The sequence below is a fragment of the Myripristis murdjan genome, chromosome 3 (assembly GCF_902150065.1).
Source record: "Myripristis murdjan chromosome 3, fMyrMur1.1, whole genome shotgun sequence".
Taxonomy (NCBI): Eukaryota; Metazoa; Chordata; class Actinopteri; order Holocentriformes; family Holocentridae; genus Myripristis; species Myripristis murdjan.
Window position 1 is genome coordinate 4933917 of NC_043982.1, and position 19989 is coordinate 4953905.

Consider the following 19989-nt stretch of genomic DNA (forward strand, 5'->3'; position numbering starts at 1 on the left):
ACTTTTCAATTGTCAATCCATACCACATCAAAAAACTAAAAACTGAAATAAAAAAAGGAGGGAAAATGTTCCAAGGTAACCTGAAATCAAACCAACTCAAAGGGAACCCTTATAAATGAATAAAAAATATATTTGTTAAAAAAACAAACAAACAAACAAACAAACAAAACAAAACAGTAGTCAATCAATCATCAAGCTCCATAAATCAATCACTGCCACTTTTTGGTTCCAAGAAAATCATTTCACATTTTGAAGCTTTCCAGCTTTGTGGGTGTTTTTTTTACACCTGTGCAAAGAAACCTTTTGCCACCAGATGGCAGCAGTATCACATGCAATTTTTGTCAGACCCTGCAATTAACTTATGAAACCACCTCTCTTCATCAGAAAAGTATGTGGCAGAGAAACACTGTATCAACATCAAATGGAAAAATGCAGTTATTAAAAAAGTATTAATTATATTGCATCACTTTGACGAAAATTCACAAACAAAAATACAAATTCTTTAAAAACAGGTATAATTTAAATAACATAAGTTTCAGGTTGTGGATGTTATTGTTTTTTGTGATGCACATGACTGTGGTGTTCCCGCTGCAATTCAAGAGGTGTGCCAAGGAAATTGATTTAGGAGCATGTTTTGAAAGCCATAACCCACAGCCTATCAAATTTAAGGAAAACTGCAGTAGTATTCAGAACACCAACTTATGCATAAAATCAGCACAAGAAAAGTTTCCTTTCATGCTCCTGTTCCTGTGTCAGGTTAGAGCACGACATAAACCCTGCCTGATGGGGCAAGGGACACTGAGTAGTGTGTGAGTCAAATTCGTGTTGAGTGTGGAAAATTTTGGTGCAGCTGTTAATGTTCAGAGTAGGTTTGCCACCTCTCTGTTTATGACTTATTAAACAGGTTTAGTGACCCAGCCAGGTGTCAGAATTACAAGTAATTTCTCTATAGCTAACTAGCTCATATTTGACACATGGTTTTGTACATTTTAAACTAGCATGTGGCTAACATTAGCATGGTTTTGGCTGGGCTTGACACTTTGGGCTTCATGCAGCTGCTGGACAGGCTCCTGATGTTTTGAGACCAGCAAGAACAACTAAAGTGCACACTGGTCAAAAACCACCAGTGTGCATTATGTCAAGTGTGAAAGTGTGTTTTGTTATAAAGCTGAGTCTCTGTCCTGTCACAGTCCATGCCCGTCTCACTGACTTCATTATTAGTGGCACAACGTCTTGCCCCAGTGCAAATTTGGAACACTGTTGCTATTACATACTGTCCTTTCCTTCTTTATGTGCTCCTTGGGATTGGGTTGTGGGTGTGATTCCCAACAGGGTCACCCATGCAAACAATGACCTGCATTGTTGCTACGGCAGCAGGAGCTTTAGATGTGTTGTGTTTCTCTGTGTTGATGCTGCATTGTGTTGTGTTGTGAAACCTTTGCACACCTCCTCGATGTTGCGTATCCAGTTCTTTATGTTGTCGAAGGATTTCTCATTGGTGATGTCGTACACCAGCATGATGCCCTGGAACACAAAAGACAGGAAGTGATGCCAGAGGAAGTGACAGGCAGGGTGACATTAGCCGGAAGCGCCCGGCCTAGTGGCATTCAACTTCTGACCCCTGCAGAGAAATGCATGCAGCTGTTTGTTTGGAGCTATGGCTGAATGCTAAGCTCATGTAGAGCTCATATACTGCTTCATTAAGTTGGCAGAGATTCACATTTATATTTATATTTTATATTTAGAGCATTTAGCTGACACTTTTATGCTTCAATAGTAGAATAAGCCTCAATTGCAATGTTTATGCTACATACAGTACATGGTCCCTTATAAATACTCTATATAAAATAAAAAATACATTTGTGTGAAGTTATATTTGATGATCTAATTTTAGCTTCAGTGCGCCCCATGTACACATACATTCTTCAGCTGAATTTTAAAATAAATTAGACAGAATTACTTTTCTATTGAGTCCCTACACACGAGGACTTTGGTGGTCTGTAACCGTTCCATCCACTGCAAAGCCATTAAAATAATATACAATTCAACTGTATACCCATTCAGGTAATTTGAGCTTTGTTTGTATATCCCAACATTATATTTCTGGACTATCACAGCTGCTGCATTTGCATCTGTTATTTGGTCCTTTGACCCATCCGTAAAAATTAGTATATATTCCTTATATTTATGTCCAACAGTAATACTCATTTATTAAATCTGTATTTTTATTCCTTAGCCTAACTTGGTGTAAGTTTATATCTATATCAGGGCTTTCTAATAACAATACTGGCACAGCAGGGCACAACACTGCAGGACAGTAGTGCTTATCATACACTCCCATGTCTCTTGCCACCAAGTGTCTAGCCCATCCAAAGCCTGCCTTCTGTGCCCTTCCTCGCTCCCAGCATGTCTGCATTACCTTTTTTGTTGGGTGACCTCAAACTCAGCCAATAATTAGCCTGCAGTTGCTTACGGCGTAACCTCAGTGGCATTCTGTCTCAACTTGTAATGCATGTACTCCTGATGTTCTAGCAGCCCGTGTACGTACTGGAAGAGCTTGTATCTGCAGCACGTCCAAGTCAGGCAGTACACACTTTGATGCAGATCCATGTATAACACTCCCTTAATCCAGCCTTGATCTAATTACAGCAATATAAATATATTTCATAGATGAAGTATCTGCTCCCCACGCCAACCCAACCAGACAACTCATCACATTTCTCTCTCTCTCTCTCTCTCTCTCTCTCTCTCTTTCTCTCTTTTTTTTTAATTTTCCCCCCAGGGTCTTTATGTTTTCTCTGCATGTTAATTTAGGGTCAAAAACTGAAACCTTTGCGCTTTCTCCAAATTACTTCCATACAATTGTAAATGCACATTTTCCCTAATTATTTTTGGTGTAAAGTACATTGTCTTTGTTTTTTTGACAGACACATTTACTAATATGTCATACATCATAACCAATAATAACATAGGACTTATCTCACTGATATGCACCTGAATAGTTCATAAAATCTATGGTGGAGTTAAATATCTTTCCTCCAATTCCAATTACATGTAACTTGACCAGAAGAATGTCATATGCTGTCTACATCAAAGAGTGCAACCTCTTTATTAACCTGTGCTTTTCAGACTTCAGCTTCTAAACATATCACTGGATCAACAGTAGCCCTTCCTCACCTAAAGCCACTTTGATAATTCCTTTCCTCCAAGCACTGCATTACACTTTTGTTTACCATCCTTTCTATTAATTTGCAAATATGTGATGTTGAGGCAACAGGTCTATACTTTGTTGGCCTTCTTGCATCTTAACTTGGTCTCCTAATAGGTACAACCACTTTCCTTCCTTCCTTCCTTCCTTCCTTCCTTCCTTCACGCTTCCTTCAAACTTAGTGGCATTCTTCCTTCCTCCCACACATGATTATACAATAGCGTTAATTAAATGCTTTAGCATTACATAACATATTTCATCCTTTTCTGGAGCTGTGTTTCCAGATTTTGCCAGTGCCCTCTTTAATTCCCTAAAAGCATATGGGACATTATGTATATCCCCAGTACCACCCTCTCTCTGTGGTTTAGTACACCCCACCACACAGCATCTTTGGGTGTTTTTTTTTTAGCTTCTTGATAACCCCAAACTGCAAAGAGGAGCAGTAGTCACTGTGTGATCCATACCTCAGCAACAGGCAAGTAACAATAACAGTAAAGTCAGTCTTTACTATCCCAAGGGGAAATTTTGTTTGCAGCAAATGATAAAAATATTCCCATGACGATTTCATTGAGATGAGTTGAAAATCGCAACTATTTGTAAAAGACTGTCAATGTGTGTGGACAGCAACATCCTGAAACCTGTGGTTTACACCAATGCAACTCGACAGGATGGTGTATCATTTCCATTAGATAGCAGGAACTCTCTTTACTTCAGTGTTTCTACCTGCCTGCTTTTCAGGTTGTTTGTAGCTGGATACTGTAGCTGCATGCTGCATGCTTCATGGAATCAGGACATCAAGAGTATAAAATTTCAACAACACAGTGTTTACTGTGTCAACTCAGGAAAATTACTGTTCTCGTCCTTGTCCCATTCGTAAGAAGGGAAGGAAAGGGTCTTACCATGGCCCCTCTGTAATAGGCTGTTGTGATGGTCCTGAACCTCTCCTGGCCTGCCGTGTCCCTGGAGGAAGACACAGACATGAACAGTGGCACCTACTGGACACTCAGCCATCCTGGTGTCAGGCAAACCAATACAGTATCACAGTGTCTTCACGTTTTTATTATTACGTCATCAGCAATCCAGTTTTTAAACACACATTAGTGTTCCATACACAGCCCTTCCAACTGGCTTTAACATACATCCTGCTTGTTCACATTGTGTTCAGAGAGAACTAAAACACACAAATCAACAGGTTTTGATGTACCCAGTGAGGATCTTACTGTCCAAAGCACAGTGCGGGCAGCCACAGCGTTTGGCCACATTAACAACAAAGAGTAAGTGTTCAAACTTACCATATCTGAAGCTTTATTTTCTTGCCGTCCAACTCTATTGTCCTAATTTTGAAGTCAATTCCTGAAACAGAGCAGACAGACAACACTGGCATTAGAACACACATGTAAAATAAACTGACCTGCTATCACTTGGCATAAACAGTTTGTACCGGGGTAAGGAGCTATTTCTTACTTGAATTTTGTAAATGAAGGCACAATAAGAGTGAGGCAGCAAGACTTCCTGGCTGCTGCTATGTTATGATGGAAGACAAATACATTAAAGGGAATTTTATGCATGCAAACAATTTTCGCTGCTGCTCACAGGCCAAGAGATCACATATAACACGCGCACACAGAAACACACACACACTCACACATCTGTTACACACCAGCTTGCCAAGTTCAAAACACAGAACTTAATGTGTATGCAAGACACACCCACATAAACAGACATTCCCTCCAACTAACAATAATATGCTACTCCATGTCTCCCTGTATGAGACATGGAGTAGCATATTATTGTGCAAGTGTTCAAAGTATTGCAATTCATCCAATGTTGACCAGAACTGCTGGATCAGGCACCATAAACCATAAACAACTGATCCAATCTGGTAACAGTAATTAATAAAAGTCATGGTGAATGTAATTAGGAACTGTGATACAACATGATGACAGGCAGCTCACAATCTGCAAACAGCAGAAAGCACAGCAGAGACACAGGGACGCACATCATCTAAAGTTAAGTGAAACGATGATGCGGGGGCAAAAAAAAACACCCGGGTGTTTGTGGCCAGCCCCGACCTGTGGGTTTTAAATCCGTGCTGGAGAGAACACCGCCGCCTTTCCAAACTTTCCTGTTTCAGCCGCTCACTGCTCAGTGTAATGAGCTAACAGCAACACGAGCTAACTTCAGCTTCTGCTGTAGCTGACTGTCCAATGTCGAGAGCGCTGTGGAATTTTGGCAGGCAGTCGTTTCTTGCAAAAATCTCCCAAGTAACGTGACGCAAACAAGCACTTCAACTTCCACGGGTTGTGACTCTGCACTCAGCTACCTCTTAAACACACAAAGTGCATGGAAGGATGCATTTGTTCCCATCCTCACCAAATTTGTAGACCATTCAAGATGTCTTTTGCACTGGGCAAAGACACAGGAATACTATTAATAATACCAATAATGATGATACTAGGGTGACCAATTCCCACAGTGGAGGTGGTTTGGGTATGTAATTAAGACAGAAGGAGGGGTTCCAGGCACATCTGACTGTACAGATCCAGGAGTAGACCCAGAACGTGGCAGGAGGACTTCGTATCCCAGCTGGCCTTGGAATGCCTTGGGATTGTCCAGGAGGAGCGGGTGGACGAGGCTGAAGTTCATGAGCCTGCTACCACCATGAACTGATCCAACAGAAGCGGCAAGAAGTGCTTGGGTGGATGATGCAGGACCTGCCACATACAGAGCATCAACCCAATCATGTCAAGCGATGAGAGACAGAGATTACACTTGTTCAGACTGTAATGTATTTCCGTTGCTGTCAATACTTTTAGAGTTTCTTTTGCCAGTATTATAATCTTATTGCTCTTGTTAATGCTGTTGTTAAAATTCATTTTGGAAATCCGCCAAATGCCATTCTAGTAATACCACTTGAACTTAGCTGAACAGAGAGAGAGAGCAAGAGAGAAAGCAAAAGAGAGAAAGAGTGAGAGACGCAGTTTCTCATGGCTCTGAATGTAACATTCATCACAAAGCCGGCTGAACTGAATTAAAACTGACAGGAAGAGAGAGGCAGCTGAACAATGTAACCTCAATCCCAAAGCCATCTAAAGAATAATTCAAATGGGTCAACTGGGGTCTTTTTTGTGCAGTAATATTCAGAGGCAGCCACCCAAATACAGAGGAGCATTGAGCTCAACAGGCCTGCCTCCCATGCACTGACATTATGGCGAGTTAACTGGAGACAAGGCTGGCCAGCTCATCATTTAGCAGTCTGGGCCTGGGAAACAAGGCACACTGGTTATCAAACGACAATAACTATATGCAGTAGACATATTGATTTTTGGTAATGGTATAAATTTGATGGCATCAGATCTGTCTACTCTGTGTCAACGGAGAAATTTCATGACTTTCCATAACTTTCCATAAATCATTCCTGGTTTGACAATGCTGTTTTTCTAGCATGTGAACAGCTGAAAAAAAAAAATAATTTCCACAACGGCTCGGCTGAAAACCACCTGTTAATGCAATGAGTGTGTGATCCATTCGAAAAAAAAAAAATCCTCTTATTTCTGACTTTCCCAGAGAATTTATTTCCCTGAATAGTCACAACTCTCCAAACTCCATATTTCAGAAATTCCTTGACCAGTGGGAGAGCTGCTGTTGAACTCAGCTGACTGTATTTAAAAAGGCAGATGACATGCCAGTGGTACACACTAAAAGCAGTTTGCTGCAAACGAAGCCAGTCAGGTACCAGTCTGAACCTGAGGAACAAGTGCTGGCATTTCACCACAATGATGTGTCCAACTGGGCTTTGCTACTGCCTAGTGACAGAGAGCAAAGCAGCAGAGGAACTGATGTCTTCACAGCATTTTTATAATACTCACAGGAAACTGGGCTACTGCCATCACGGCACCTGGTTTTGTGAGGCCTCTGCTTGTTGAATTGCTGAGTACATGGAAACACCTTTCTACTTTCTACTCTGTTGTTTGTCTTCTGCATGTACTCAGTACATAATTATTAAGAATAATTGTGATGAAAAGCATAATTACCTTACAAAATACAAGGCATAGTTTACAAATGGCATCATAGTCCAAAGAGGAAGGTGTAATATTATATGTTAAGTGGCAGATTCATAAAGACAAGGAGACTCAATCACAGGATATGACAGGCTCGTGGAAAGCCAGGTCACTCCATACATTTGAACCCAGCCAGTGTCCTCCCTCATATTGTGTCAGGTTTAAAGACCTGATTCAATAGCTGGGTTTGCAATATTTCTCCTTCTGCTATTGATCATTACTAGTATAATGGTAGGGGTTCGGTGTCTTGCTCAAGGCCAGTTCAGCAAAAAGGATGCTCGCTAATATAAAGCTTTGGACCAGCAGCTCAAATCGGTCACAAACCTGTTTGTTTTAAAGCACTCTACAAATAAATTTGACCTTGACCTTGACTTGAAAGGCAGCCTACTGCCTACATTGGTTTGCTCATCTAATTAAAATTTGCAAATACTTAAATTACACGAGATATTGGTTTTATTCCAGTTTGGAAAACTTTCTGTTGAGTCATACATTTAACATCAAACACACAAGAAATATCTGCACCAATTCCAGATTTGCTAACCAGAGGAACTGGGGATATTCCTCTGTATGGTAAAAATAAGGAAGTGAAAGATATTAAAAAAAAAAAAAAGTGTGATCAACTTTCCATCCTCTCTCCACAGGAGAAAAACTTTTCAAGAATGTACTAATATGACCTAACCCTGTTTCCTCTTTTTTCCCGTCTTTTCCACACAGAGGCGAACCAAGGTAGAGCTGCTGGTAGCACTGAGGCAAGAGAGGCTTGTAACCAAAAGGTCACTAGTATAAATTCCACGACCAGACCAGAAAAGTCGGACTGGATCTCTTAATTCCCAGTAGCAGGGATGGTCAATAAAGAATATGGAATTACAAAATTACCTCTCTTTATCTTTCCTTTTCCAGAGGAGTCTCTCCTCTTCCTTCCTTTGCTGCCTCTCTTTGTCTCTAATAATCCATCCCCTTCTTTTTAATTTTCTTTGCTCTCTCTTGCACTCTGTCCTACTGCTCTCACCCCTTTGCTGCCGTGCTCTCTCTGTCTCACCAGGAAGTGAAACTAGGTTGGTGCTGGTTGTTACGGAAATGTGCAGCAGAACGGGTCGTTGACCCTTCCTCTATCCATCCATCCAACACCCAGGCATGCAAGCAGGCAGGAAGTTACACACACAGACTTTCTACAACTCAGAACGCTTAAAAACTCTAATAGTTTCTATTCTCCACAGAGTCAAAGAAAGTCATCCATATTGAGCAAATGGAATATGGTCCACAATGAAATAATAAATTATGTTTATTAAGTTTTTAATCTGAACTGATCTCAATATGACCATTGGATTTCATATAAACTTACATTTGGATATGTTATTCATTTTCCTGTATATGCAAGCACATACACACAAATGTGCAATACATACAAACCCTCTCTCCTAAACACACACACGCACGTACACAGACACACAATGGCAACTCCATATGATTAACATGCTGTTCATACCACCACCCAACCACCAAGCCACTTCCCTCCTCTGATTGTTCAAATCACACACAGACACAAGCAGCAGAGAACAGTTGATCAGCTGACACTCACGAGACTCGGGCGGCATGGTGACAGAGCGGCCTCTGTCCGACCAGAGCACTGAAGGATTGCGGGAGCTCATGTAATATTAAACCACAGTCAGTTCCCAGCAGCCAAACCGTGACTCCCGCTGAATGGAGAACCAAATGTTGAATCTAGTAAACTAAATTGTAAACTGCTGGTGTCAGTCATGTGGAACCGAGAGGAAAATGGCTGCACAGTTGTAATTCTCCGAGAACCCACCAACAGTTTATCACTTAATAGAGCAGTGTTACTCATTTACGACCTTTTTTTTTTTTTTTTTGTGTAAGGACTAATGTGCTTAATGACTGTAAACGCGGTCACACATGCTGCCAGCAAGATCCATTTCAGATCCACTTCATGTGCCCCCAGTGTAAATGTAGTCTAAAAGGGAGTGAAACAACAAATGTTTGGAAACCGTATGGAATGAAATCTTGAAAATAGGAGCTGACATGGCAACAGAGTGGCCTGAAAAGGCGATTTGAAGTGGGCAGACTGATTACTTGTGTGGACAAAATCTTGTTCAAGTGACTAGACAGTTTGAAATTGACCTGATGAGGCTAATGTCTGAGTTGAGCCAGGGGTCGGGTCTGAACCTGTGTTTTGGGGATATTTAAACCACTCAGACACGTCTCGATCAACCAGTCCTGAGTTAAATTCACTGAAGAGAGAGGGCCTGCGCCTAAAATCCACGTCCAAGTCATTTGTGGATTCACCACCACACAAATTCATGCCATACACTACTTCCTTTTGCTGTTTTTACCTTACTGTACAATACTGTACCAAGAAAAGGCAACTTTTCAATTTATATCCATAAAATGTAGCCTGAAAGGCCAAAAACAATTTCAGCCAAAACAGAAAGTAGCCTACATAAGACCACAGCATGACACAAGAGTAAACTTATTTCACCGCAGTGCATATAATGAGGGCCTATTTAGACGATGTTTGGCTCGGTTGCAGCATTTAGGCAATATGGTACGGGAACGCTCTCACTCCGTTTGTCTCTGACCCGCTGGCTGCAGCATGCAAAGGCTCTGCTGCCCTCCAGCATCTACAGCTGTCAAGTGCGGCTCCACAGGATGCCCCCTCCCAAACACACACACTCACACACACACACTTTGGTTTTCCATGCCACAGTAGTACTGGTGTATCGTTTTTGTCATAGCAACATCTGTATATTTGCACATATAAGAAATGGGACTTAATGAGGATAGCATAATGGTTGTTCAGCAATATTAGTGCTCTTTGTGTGTAGGGCTGCAGGTGGGGGGTGGCGGGGTGGGGGGGTGTAGCTCAGTGTAGGTAGTCTGATGAAGGGAGGCGGTCCAGTGAGTTATCTGTTGCTGTGTAATTACATTTGATAGTTCCGATATTTCAATACTGCAAGGGAATGGCCTACAGATCTTCCATTATAATTTCTAGTTCCCACTGTTGCCGGAAAAATCCCACCAAGTTTTTTTTTTCTAATTTCTGAACTCTCATCTGCATGCATCCACAATGTTTTTAACTTTGTACTAGGCCTGCTTGTGGCTTTATACACAATCAGTGCAGTGTCTTTACCAAGATACTGATAAAGTTGTATTTTTGTAGTAAAAAATATAGTTATTCTGAAAAGCAGTTTTGTTTTGTGGATACTGTATTAAGCAAACGTATACTGAGGACCTTAAAGGACCACACCAGTGCCAGTATATTTCGGGTTTCTTTCCCCTTTTCTCAAAGCAAGTAGTTGGGTTTTAGAATGCCCATATTCATAATGCCATCACCATAACAATGTCATCCATAGGGATGCATGATAACATCAGAATGACTTTGGTACTGGCCGATGTTGGCTTTAGAAATGAATTAAGCCTGAAATGAAGATTCTTGCTGATATGACATACTGATATGTGAAATAGGTCAAATCTGTCCTGGTTGAGCATCATCAAGCCCATTTAGTTTAGTTTGAAAGAAAATGTTATCTAAAAATAAATATGGCGTGTTTTACATAACATAGGTTGAAATCATTTATTCTTAATCGCTTATTTTGCCCTGTGAAATGAGTACATTTTAAAAAACATTGTATTTCATGTCTGCATCTGCCAGTGGGCCTTCACAATAAGAGCGGGCATAATAAAATGGAAGAGACTTGATGTTCTCTGCTGTTGATGCTGTTTTGAAGGCAAAGGGTGATCACACCAAATACTGATTTGATTTAGATTTCTCCTCTGTTCATTTACTTTGCATTTTGTTAATTGATAAAAAATAAACTATTTACTACTACTATAACACTTCTATTTTTGAAAGCATTCTTATGTTGCAGCATTTTTTCACACCTGCCAAAAGCTTCGGTATTGGAAAATAAACACATCGGATGTCCGCAAAAACTCCAATATCATTCATCCCTTGTTGTCCACATTAGTTTTCCTAAAAGCAGCAGTGAGATGGTCCCTGTGCCAGAAATAGGGCAACGTTCACTGAATTATTAGCTCTGTGGTTTGTAAACGGCGACGACAGAGTCAGCCACAGAAGCTGAATATTATAAGGTGGGTGTTTTAACAAAAATCATTTTTTGTTAAAACACCTACCCATTATATCTAGTGAAATCTTCAGTACCCCTGCATGATGTGCAAAATGGTTTGTTTCAATGTAAAATCTGGGGAAAATGTGGTAAAGGGGCCAAACATTCAAAATCACTGTGGTGGTCCTTTAAGAGGATCTTGAGGAAAGCTTCATCAATACAGATGTATTGAGAAATGTTTGGCCCACTAATCCCAGTTTCCATCCAAATAGAGAAATGGCAAGAGCCAAAGGCCATAATGTCAGAGTAAAGAGTTCTTGAAGTGATGAAATACAGTCAAATGTGCCAAAGTCCCATCGAGAATAAGGTCGTCACATACATGTGGTGCAAATGAAAGTGAAACGGCAGCGTGAGGCAGGCCAAATTGAAACTTGGTCCTCATGTAAATCATAAACACAAGCTTGACTCTGATGTTCAGCAGTGTAAATTATCTTCATGTGTGTACAAGCATGTGTTTGTGTGTCTCTACACAACAGAGGGAGAGAAAGAAATAAAGGTCCAACACTGTTTATATAATCTTCGCCCCCTTCTTTCTCAGGCAAACCTGTGATGATCCAATTGCGGAGCAAATGTTTAAAAGAGCGAGTGACGTGCAACATGTTTGAGCCGCGCACCACCAACTTCCACGTGACACTGGTGACGCTGGTGTTGGATGGGAGGCTAGACCCAAGCGTCATCTTCAAGGATCAGGCTTCTCATCTCCCAAGTCCAGCCAGCACTGCACAAGTCCCACAGCCTCACAAAGCAGTAGTAAACTTGAAAGGTTAGTGTACTCTGACACATTAAAATACTTTGCTACGTTGCTCAGTTTTCTCATGTCATCAAAACTAAACGCTACATCTTATAACTACATGATAACATGTCATTTTCAGTTACAGCTGGAGGCTAATGGTATGCTAATGTTTGTAGGGCTGACCGAATCTGTCATCAGTTACCATGGCACTGATCATTGCCATTGTAGCTAGGACGGCTATAAACACAACAGAGCAATGGGCTGCTTTGGTGATGTAGGCTATTAAGTACAAAATTGTTTCATATTTGTTTTATATAATTGTACTCTAAATACTGGTAGGGATGGCGAAAATGGAAAATTTTCTTGGTCAACCACCGGGCCTCATTAATCGGTTTATTTCGGTTAACTGAGAATATTATTTGACTGTCTGTAAAGTCCGTCCTGTACCATGGATGTCTCCTCAGCAGGCCCAAAACTAATTCAGACATAAGATAACATGGAACACCATTCATTCCAAAGTCAAATATTGTACATAGCCTACATGATATCCTACAAACATTATGTAATTTACGCATGTTGCTTACCGTGGTGTAGAAGAACAAATCAGTAATTGGCTGCATGGATTGTTAAGAAAACCAGTCTTCATGCTCTTGGGTCATGCTCATGGTTGATTACAGTGTGTGTGGTTTTCTACACAGGAATCAGATTTCCATAGATATCACACTCACACATGCACACACACACAAAAACAGCCATTTGTCATAGTTGATTAGTTAATTTCACAACACGTCCACCATCTGTAACAACCTGCAGTCAATTACAGTCCATCACTCTTTTTTTCATAAAGAGCAAAAATAAATTCCTAAAACTCTAAAATTTTACACTGAAATGCAACCAAAATATGTACACAATCCTTAGTTTTTAAAAATATTCAAAATTTAAGACCACAGTAATGATAAATGCTTTACTGAAAATTGTACTATACACAAAACATTTAATATCTTGAACTTCAATAAATAAAAAAATGAATTTAAGAAGTAATAAAAAGGAAATATTTGGGGGAAAAAATCAGATTTCAATTCACCAATGATATTTTTTGTGTGAGGGATGGACAAGAAACATCTTCCAGATCCTCCCAAGTCTCTTTCTCTCCTTCCTCTTCTAAACCACCACACACAGAGACACACTGTGGAAGCACATGGCCCCGACTGCCATCCACTGCAGCACAGAGCCCGACCCCATCAAGCCGTTTGAAATAATTACATCATATTAAGGATTAGAAGCTCAAAATCATAGCGGTACCTCAGCTGGTAGACTGGCTGTGTCCCAGAGAAGTGAGCAGGAGCTGCCGCCCAGAGAAAGTTTCAAAGTTTGGTGGAACCCAGCTTCTGTTAGGGACCAGTCTTTGTCAGAACATACGGCCAATAATAGGGACTGCGGATCTAAATGGAAGTGAGCTTTTAATTGAAGTTTTACGGTAGTCATATATCATCTCTCTGCTCTCGTCTTGCCCTCTGGTTCACAAGCGAGCGTTTCACATGAGTAGAAGGAACCATGGCAACAGGCCCATGCTCCAGAAAGGTTACTGAAATTTTGTACTGTCACGAAAATGATCACCAGTATATGGTAAAAATTTAGTACACCGCCCAGCCCTATATTCTAGTAATGCCAGTTTGTGCAATAACATACAGTATTTTCCACAGCGGTACCTTTAAAGCCCAGTGCCACACACAGAAAACTAACGTTCAACGAGGCTCCATTCATTTGTATTGTTTAATACTCTATCCATCAATCCATCAGCATCATCAATGAGATTCACTTTATGTGGAGAGCTAAAGTCTGATTAGGTGCCTACACCGTCACTGTGTCCCAGTCAGCCAAGGAAAACAGGTTTTCCTGTCTGAGATTTCAACAGCAAACTCCAGCAATACTATCCCTTAAATGAAGTGAACTGTGAACTGTGATCATTTGAACATCTGGTGGAGGCTTTTATAAAAGTCTTTCTGTGTTCAATTTACATACAGCATGTTGCATGGATGATCACAGGGAAGTGAACCAACAACCCTGTCAGTGTTAGTGCCTCACTTTACACTTTGAGGCCCTCTGTAACATCAGTCTTTTAGATTTACTGTCATTAGCACAGACTCACTGACAGTGAGTTATAGCAGCAAACAGCCTCAGCTTCACAAACATAGATCTGCACTGTGTGTGTGTGTGTGTGTGTGTGTGTGTGTGTGTGTGTGTGTGTGTGTGTGTGTGTGTGCACATGTGTGCATGCGCTGGGCCTATAAAGCAGTAATTCTGTGAGAGTTGTATCAGCCTGCACAGAGAAAGACAGTTGTGTTTCCTGTTTCCGTCAGGAAGACTGAAGCGCTGCGCCACACACACACACACACACACACACACACACACACACACACACAAAAACACACACACACACTGCCTATTTGCTCTGAGGTGCAGAGAAGACACAGCGTTTGTGGGTGTGCAAACAGGCACAGTCTGGAGAGACTAACCTGAGTATGTGTATGTGTGTGTGTGTGTGTGTGTGTGTGTGTGTGTGTGGAACAGTGGACAGAATCCCCTCCTATTGGATTTCTTGTTCATTCTGAGATACCAGTTTTGTCCTTTTTGACCTTTTACCTGTCCAGTGTGGCTCTACAATCAGCAGTATTCTGGAGCACTTTTTCATTTTTCAAACAGAATCTATCTGTTCATCTATTTTTTATATAGAAGTACAACTCATTTTTTAAAAATGTTTCATTTCCCCAATATTTTCCCCCAACTTCATCTTATAATTTGTCACCATTTCAAGTGGGCATCATCGGAAAACAAAAGTGTAATATGAACTGAGTCACAGAAAATGATCTTTCCTTCCTGAAAATGGGACAGATCTTCGGTTTCCACCCACCAGCAGCGACAGAAAACACCTAACTTATTACATTCTAACTTCAAAACCCCGCAGCCTCAGACAGCGGCTCCATTTCCCCCCCGCAACCTCTCAACTGCGGCTCTCAACTGCGGCTCTGAAACCTCCCGAGATGATGCACTCTGGGCTGAAGGGGAAACTCCTGCACACTGGCACCTACACTTAGAAAATGTCTAAGTGGGGATAAGAGCATGTATCTCTTGTTAAGGTGGAGTCTTTCTACTGATTTACACTTTGTGTTACTTATTCATGCTCACTTATACTCACTTGTACCTTCACTTAATTACATATTATCTCACTTTTATTACTTTTACTTAATTTTGGTCACTCATGCTTACTTATACGATTGTCGATCTTTTAAAGCCACATGCTCCCTCTAGGTCATTAAGGTCAGCCAATTTGATGCTTCTTGAGGTCCCTAAGACAAGGCTCAAGAACAGGGGGGACCGAGTCTTCTCCGTTGCGGCCCCTAGGTTGTGGAACAAGTTGCCTCTCTATGTAAGGCAGGCCCCCAGCCTGCCGGTTTTTAAATCACTGCTCAAAACTTACTTTTACTCCTTGGCTTTTAACCCAGTCTGAGAGCTGTAGAATCTTGTATTTTATGGTTGTTATATTTTTATGTTTTGTTTTATGTTTTTATGTTTTTACACTTTTTATGTTTTTACATTTTTATGTATCTACGTTTTCTTTTAAGATTTTATGTTTCTTCTATGTTCTGATGTCTTTTATCCCTATGTACAGCACTTTGGTCAACCTGGTTGTTTTAAGTGTGCTTTATAAATAAATTTGGATTGGATTGGATTGGATTATACACTTAATTACTTATGCCTACATTCTAATTTGTACTTCTTGGGTAGATAGAGAGATAGATAGATAGATAGATAGATAGATAGATAGATAGAGAAGTTAAGTTTGAGTCGTATGTTGTAATAAAAAAACTAAAAGTGATACTGAAACTAATACACACTGACACGAAACATCTTTAAACAACATAAACTAAACTGAAAGGAGCAAACCCGCTCTAGACACGAACTGACACTGAACTGAACTGAAAACAGAAGAACCCAATAAAAACATAAACGAATTAAAAAATGCAGAAGTATAATAAAAACCCAGGCCCTGACTGACTGATGTGTGTATGTTTGAGCTTTTAACAGGAACTACAGTAGCATGCTGCATGTCAACACTTCCCCAGCACTTTACAGGCCCGTCTCAAGAACAAAAGAACACACATTAAATCTGTCTGTGTGTGTGTGATGGGACTGCTGGACCCGTGCCTCAACACGCGCACACGCACGCGGCACACACGCACACGCACACGCGCACACACACACACACACACACACTTGACTGTCAACTGTCATAATTTCATAGCACAGGGCTTCTCCCGCCCGCCACACCTCTGGCGTCGCGGTCCGCAGCCTGCCGGAGCCTCCAGCGGCGCTCCGAGCAGCCGAGCCCCGCCGGAAACTCACCTATCGTGGATATGAAGGTTGTGTTGAAGGCATCTTCGCTGAACCGAAACAGCAGGCACGTTTTGCCGACGCCGCTGTCACCGATAAGCAGCAGTTTGAACAGATAGTCGTATGTTTTGGCCATTTCCTGCCTTCGGTCCGTTATTCCCGGATACTGAACGGAACCTCCAACCTCCCCAGCTGCTCTGAAAGCCTCCAGATGAAGTGGCTCTGTTGGGGCAGGACGAGCAGGAAGCACCGCGGCGTCAAGCGACACGGAAACCACGCGCGGCTTCTGGGCGGCGCTTTTCAAAATACAAGGCTTCGTGACAGTCAGACTCATCATATCAATTCAATATTAACCGTCATTAACCCTCTATAGGGCACTCGTTGAAATACTTTGAAATTAAAAAAAAAAAAAACAACCCTAGACTGTTATTAGAGAACATGACAGGATTTTATTACTTCTATAAAAAAAAAATTTCTAAAATTTTCATTTTGTAATAGAAAATCAAAGCCATTGAGATTGGTCAAATGCCACAATCATGTGGCCTGGGATGTAGAGCGATCTTTGCTGATTGGCTGGGTGAAGACCAAATGATTATTGAACTAACTGAGACAGGGGATGGGCCTGATATGTAAAATTTTTGAAATTACCAAAAAATAGTCACTTGCCCTATAAAGGGTTAAGGAAACATAAAGCCAAGTCTCTGCTCATCTTTTCCCAAAGCAAGCAGTGGTATTTTTCCTCCCTTTTCTCCAGCCATTGGTTTCCATTCATTCCACTGCAATGTGAAAATGAACTTTCAGAGACTTCAAACTTTCTTCACACCAGTGTCCCATCACCGTAATAAAGTCATCCACATTCATTTTCCTAAAAGCAGCAACACTGTTGTGTTTTGATGATTTGAAATTGGGTGGAGTGAAACTCTCCCTCCGCCAGAAAATAGTCCCTGGGGGAAATGTTTGCTTTCCACAGCCAGTAATCAGATCTACGGTTTACATATGATGGATGTTTCAACTAAAAATTCAAATTTGAAAATTGCATGATTTTGATTAGATTTTAACACTGGCCATGGACTGTGAGGAAGGGGAAATAGGGGACTAAGTTCATATTCATCTGTCCATGTTGTTGCCTGCATTTAGGATGGAGGTGTCCACTGGCCACCAGTAATGTAAATGGGGCTCTGGGTCTCGACAGATATGAAAACTGAGAGGGAGAGACGAGTGATAATCAGCAAATTCAGAACACCTAGAAGAGAAGCTCAGTCACTGGATTGGCGCCGGCCTCCAGGGCTGTCCATGCTGCAGCGCAGGGAATAAATCTGGACTCTACAGAGTTCACAAAAGGAAAACTGTCTCCGTCTTTCTACTGGTGAGCTACCCTGTCTGCTATTATAGGTCTATATCAGGGGTGTCAAACTCGTGCCATGGAGGGCCAAGAGGCTGCAGGTTTTCATTCCAACCAACAACTCCACCAGGTGATTTCACTGATTAGTCCCGCCTCTCTGTTTGGAGGTAGGGTGATCAGTGAAATCACCTGGTGGAGTTGTTGGTTGGAATGAAAACCTGCAGCCTCTTGGCCCTCCATGGCATGAGTTTGACACCCCTGGTCTATATTGTTAAATCTATCCCTGCATGAGTTGCAAAATGTTTTTTTTATCATGTAAAATATGGGTAAACTGTAGTGAATGGGCCAAACAAAATCACTGGTATAATCCAGGGGTTCCACCAGGGATTTTGGGCCCCATGAAAAGAAATCTTATAGGGCCCTTGTATAGCCGGCCAATAGGCAAACCTTTTTATTTCAGGCCTTTCGAGGGCCCCATCCCCCGTTGTGGCCCTGGGTAATCAGTCCCACTTTTCCCCCCAGTACGACGCCCCTGTATGATCCTTTAAAATTCATTGCACCTTAAAAAATTACAAATATATTCCACAAATAAAAGACTGGATGGTGCAGCCTCAACGACTTCATTGGGTGATGAAGGTAGCTGAGTGAAATTTTCTATAATTAAAGTGCAAGTTCACCCTAAAACATCATTTAAAAATTTGTTTGTAGTTTACAGCTGTTTAGACTTAAGTTATTAAGATGGGTATAGGGCTACTGAAGTGTGTTGTCTATGGCCTACAATTGTCTTTATATTTCATATGATAGTATATTTTACAGTTGGGCAGGGTGGAGATGAGGCACCACAGTTGAGGCACTCTGGTTATCACAGTATATCAAAATAACATTTAAAAGAACAGAGAATTCAAACTCCCCAGATTCCTGAAATGATGAATCAATCCACTTCTTTCTAATTTTATTGTAAATGTGAGACACAATAAAATGCACTTGGGGATTACAGTCTGAGGGTGCAATTGTGCTATAAAGTGGAATAAATAGTAACCAAAACAAGTTTCTTCATAATGTCCACAAAGACCTGTACAAAATGGTAACCTGCATATATTTAATGGCCAAAAATAATAAATAAATCAACTGCCTCATTTGATCAATAAACCACACAACGTCCTGCAAGCATCATATACAGAAGACTGCGCTGCCAATAATCTAACTTTTAAAATATAACATAATAAATCCTGCTGCGGCTACGTTGCATTTGACTCTGAATTTTAAACAATCAAATACACATTTCACAAGATTGGCTTCTGGCGACTTGAACTCGAGAGCTGGAGCTTTAATTTTGAAGGTCTACATATTTGATTTCCTGTCATTCATTGCCTGACTCCAGCGACTTGACGTAGGGAGGCGTGGGTCCGTGACGTCAGCTCCAGGGTGGAGGGGACGGGGCGCGTCCTCTCTGACGGGTTGCCAGGTTGGACCAACAAAATCCGCCCTGGGATGTAAAATTTATGGAATATGACGACGTGCATGCCCGGATTATCCCAGTAGGCGGCGCAGGGTGAGCGTGTTCTGGGGGTCAGGGGTCACCACTGGGCCCTGTACTGTAATGTGCACTCTACACTGTGCAGCAACAAGTAAGGAAAATATTATTATGTTGTCACAATGTGCTCACTGTGCATTCACTGAGAGGAAAACACTGCAAATTTGAATGAGAGGGAAAATTTAAAAAAGAAGTACAATCTGTGACATTTTAGAATATAGCCTAGTGCATAAATGTTTGTTCTGGCCGTCTCCATCTCTGATTGTGTACTTGCCTGGTGTACAGGAAGTGATGCATTGTGGGTTTCTGAGTAGTCAGCATTAACAGCCATACAGTCACGTGGCTGAACAGATAAGAGAAACTCATATTTCATTTACAGAAAATCCAAGGAGAAAACACAGCCTGTGGATGCTCAGCTACGGCCTCCAGGTGGCTGCTGCCTGTCTGAGTTTTTGCCTGCTATACTTGCTGGTGTCCAGAGTAGGCTAGCGTTACCTAGTGCAGATTTAGTACATGTAGTAGTTTTGATACACTTCCTTGAGGAAAAAGCTGAGGGCAGGAGTATTCTAAGTTT

At 41.3% G+C, this 19989-nt stretch overlaps 1 protein-coding gene across 2 annotated transcripts in view; it reads right to left on the reverse strand.

The window, feature by feature from the left end:
- The window catches only part of rab8b (RAB8B, member RAS oncogene family), a 38566-nt gene extending 21786 nt beyond the window's left edge, over nt 1–16780 (reverse strand). For both annotated transcript variants that reach the window (XR_003927767.1, XM_030044484.1), the window contains exons 1-4: nt 16552–16780; nt 4501–4561; nt 4108–4168; nt 1447–1524 (exon numbers count right to left, since the gene is read on the reverse strand). Coding sequence is in view for 1 of the 2 variants with exons in the window: in XM_030044484.1 (XP_029900344.1) it covers nt 1447–1524; nt 4108–4168; nt 4501–4561; nt 16552–16675 (324 nt within the window). In the remaining variant the exon portion in view is untranslated. The remainder of the gene's footprint in view (nt 1–1446; nt 1525–4107; nt 4169–4500; nt 4562–16551) is intronic.
- Between the last annotated feature and the right edge of the window lie 3209 nt (nt 16781–19989).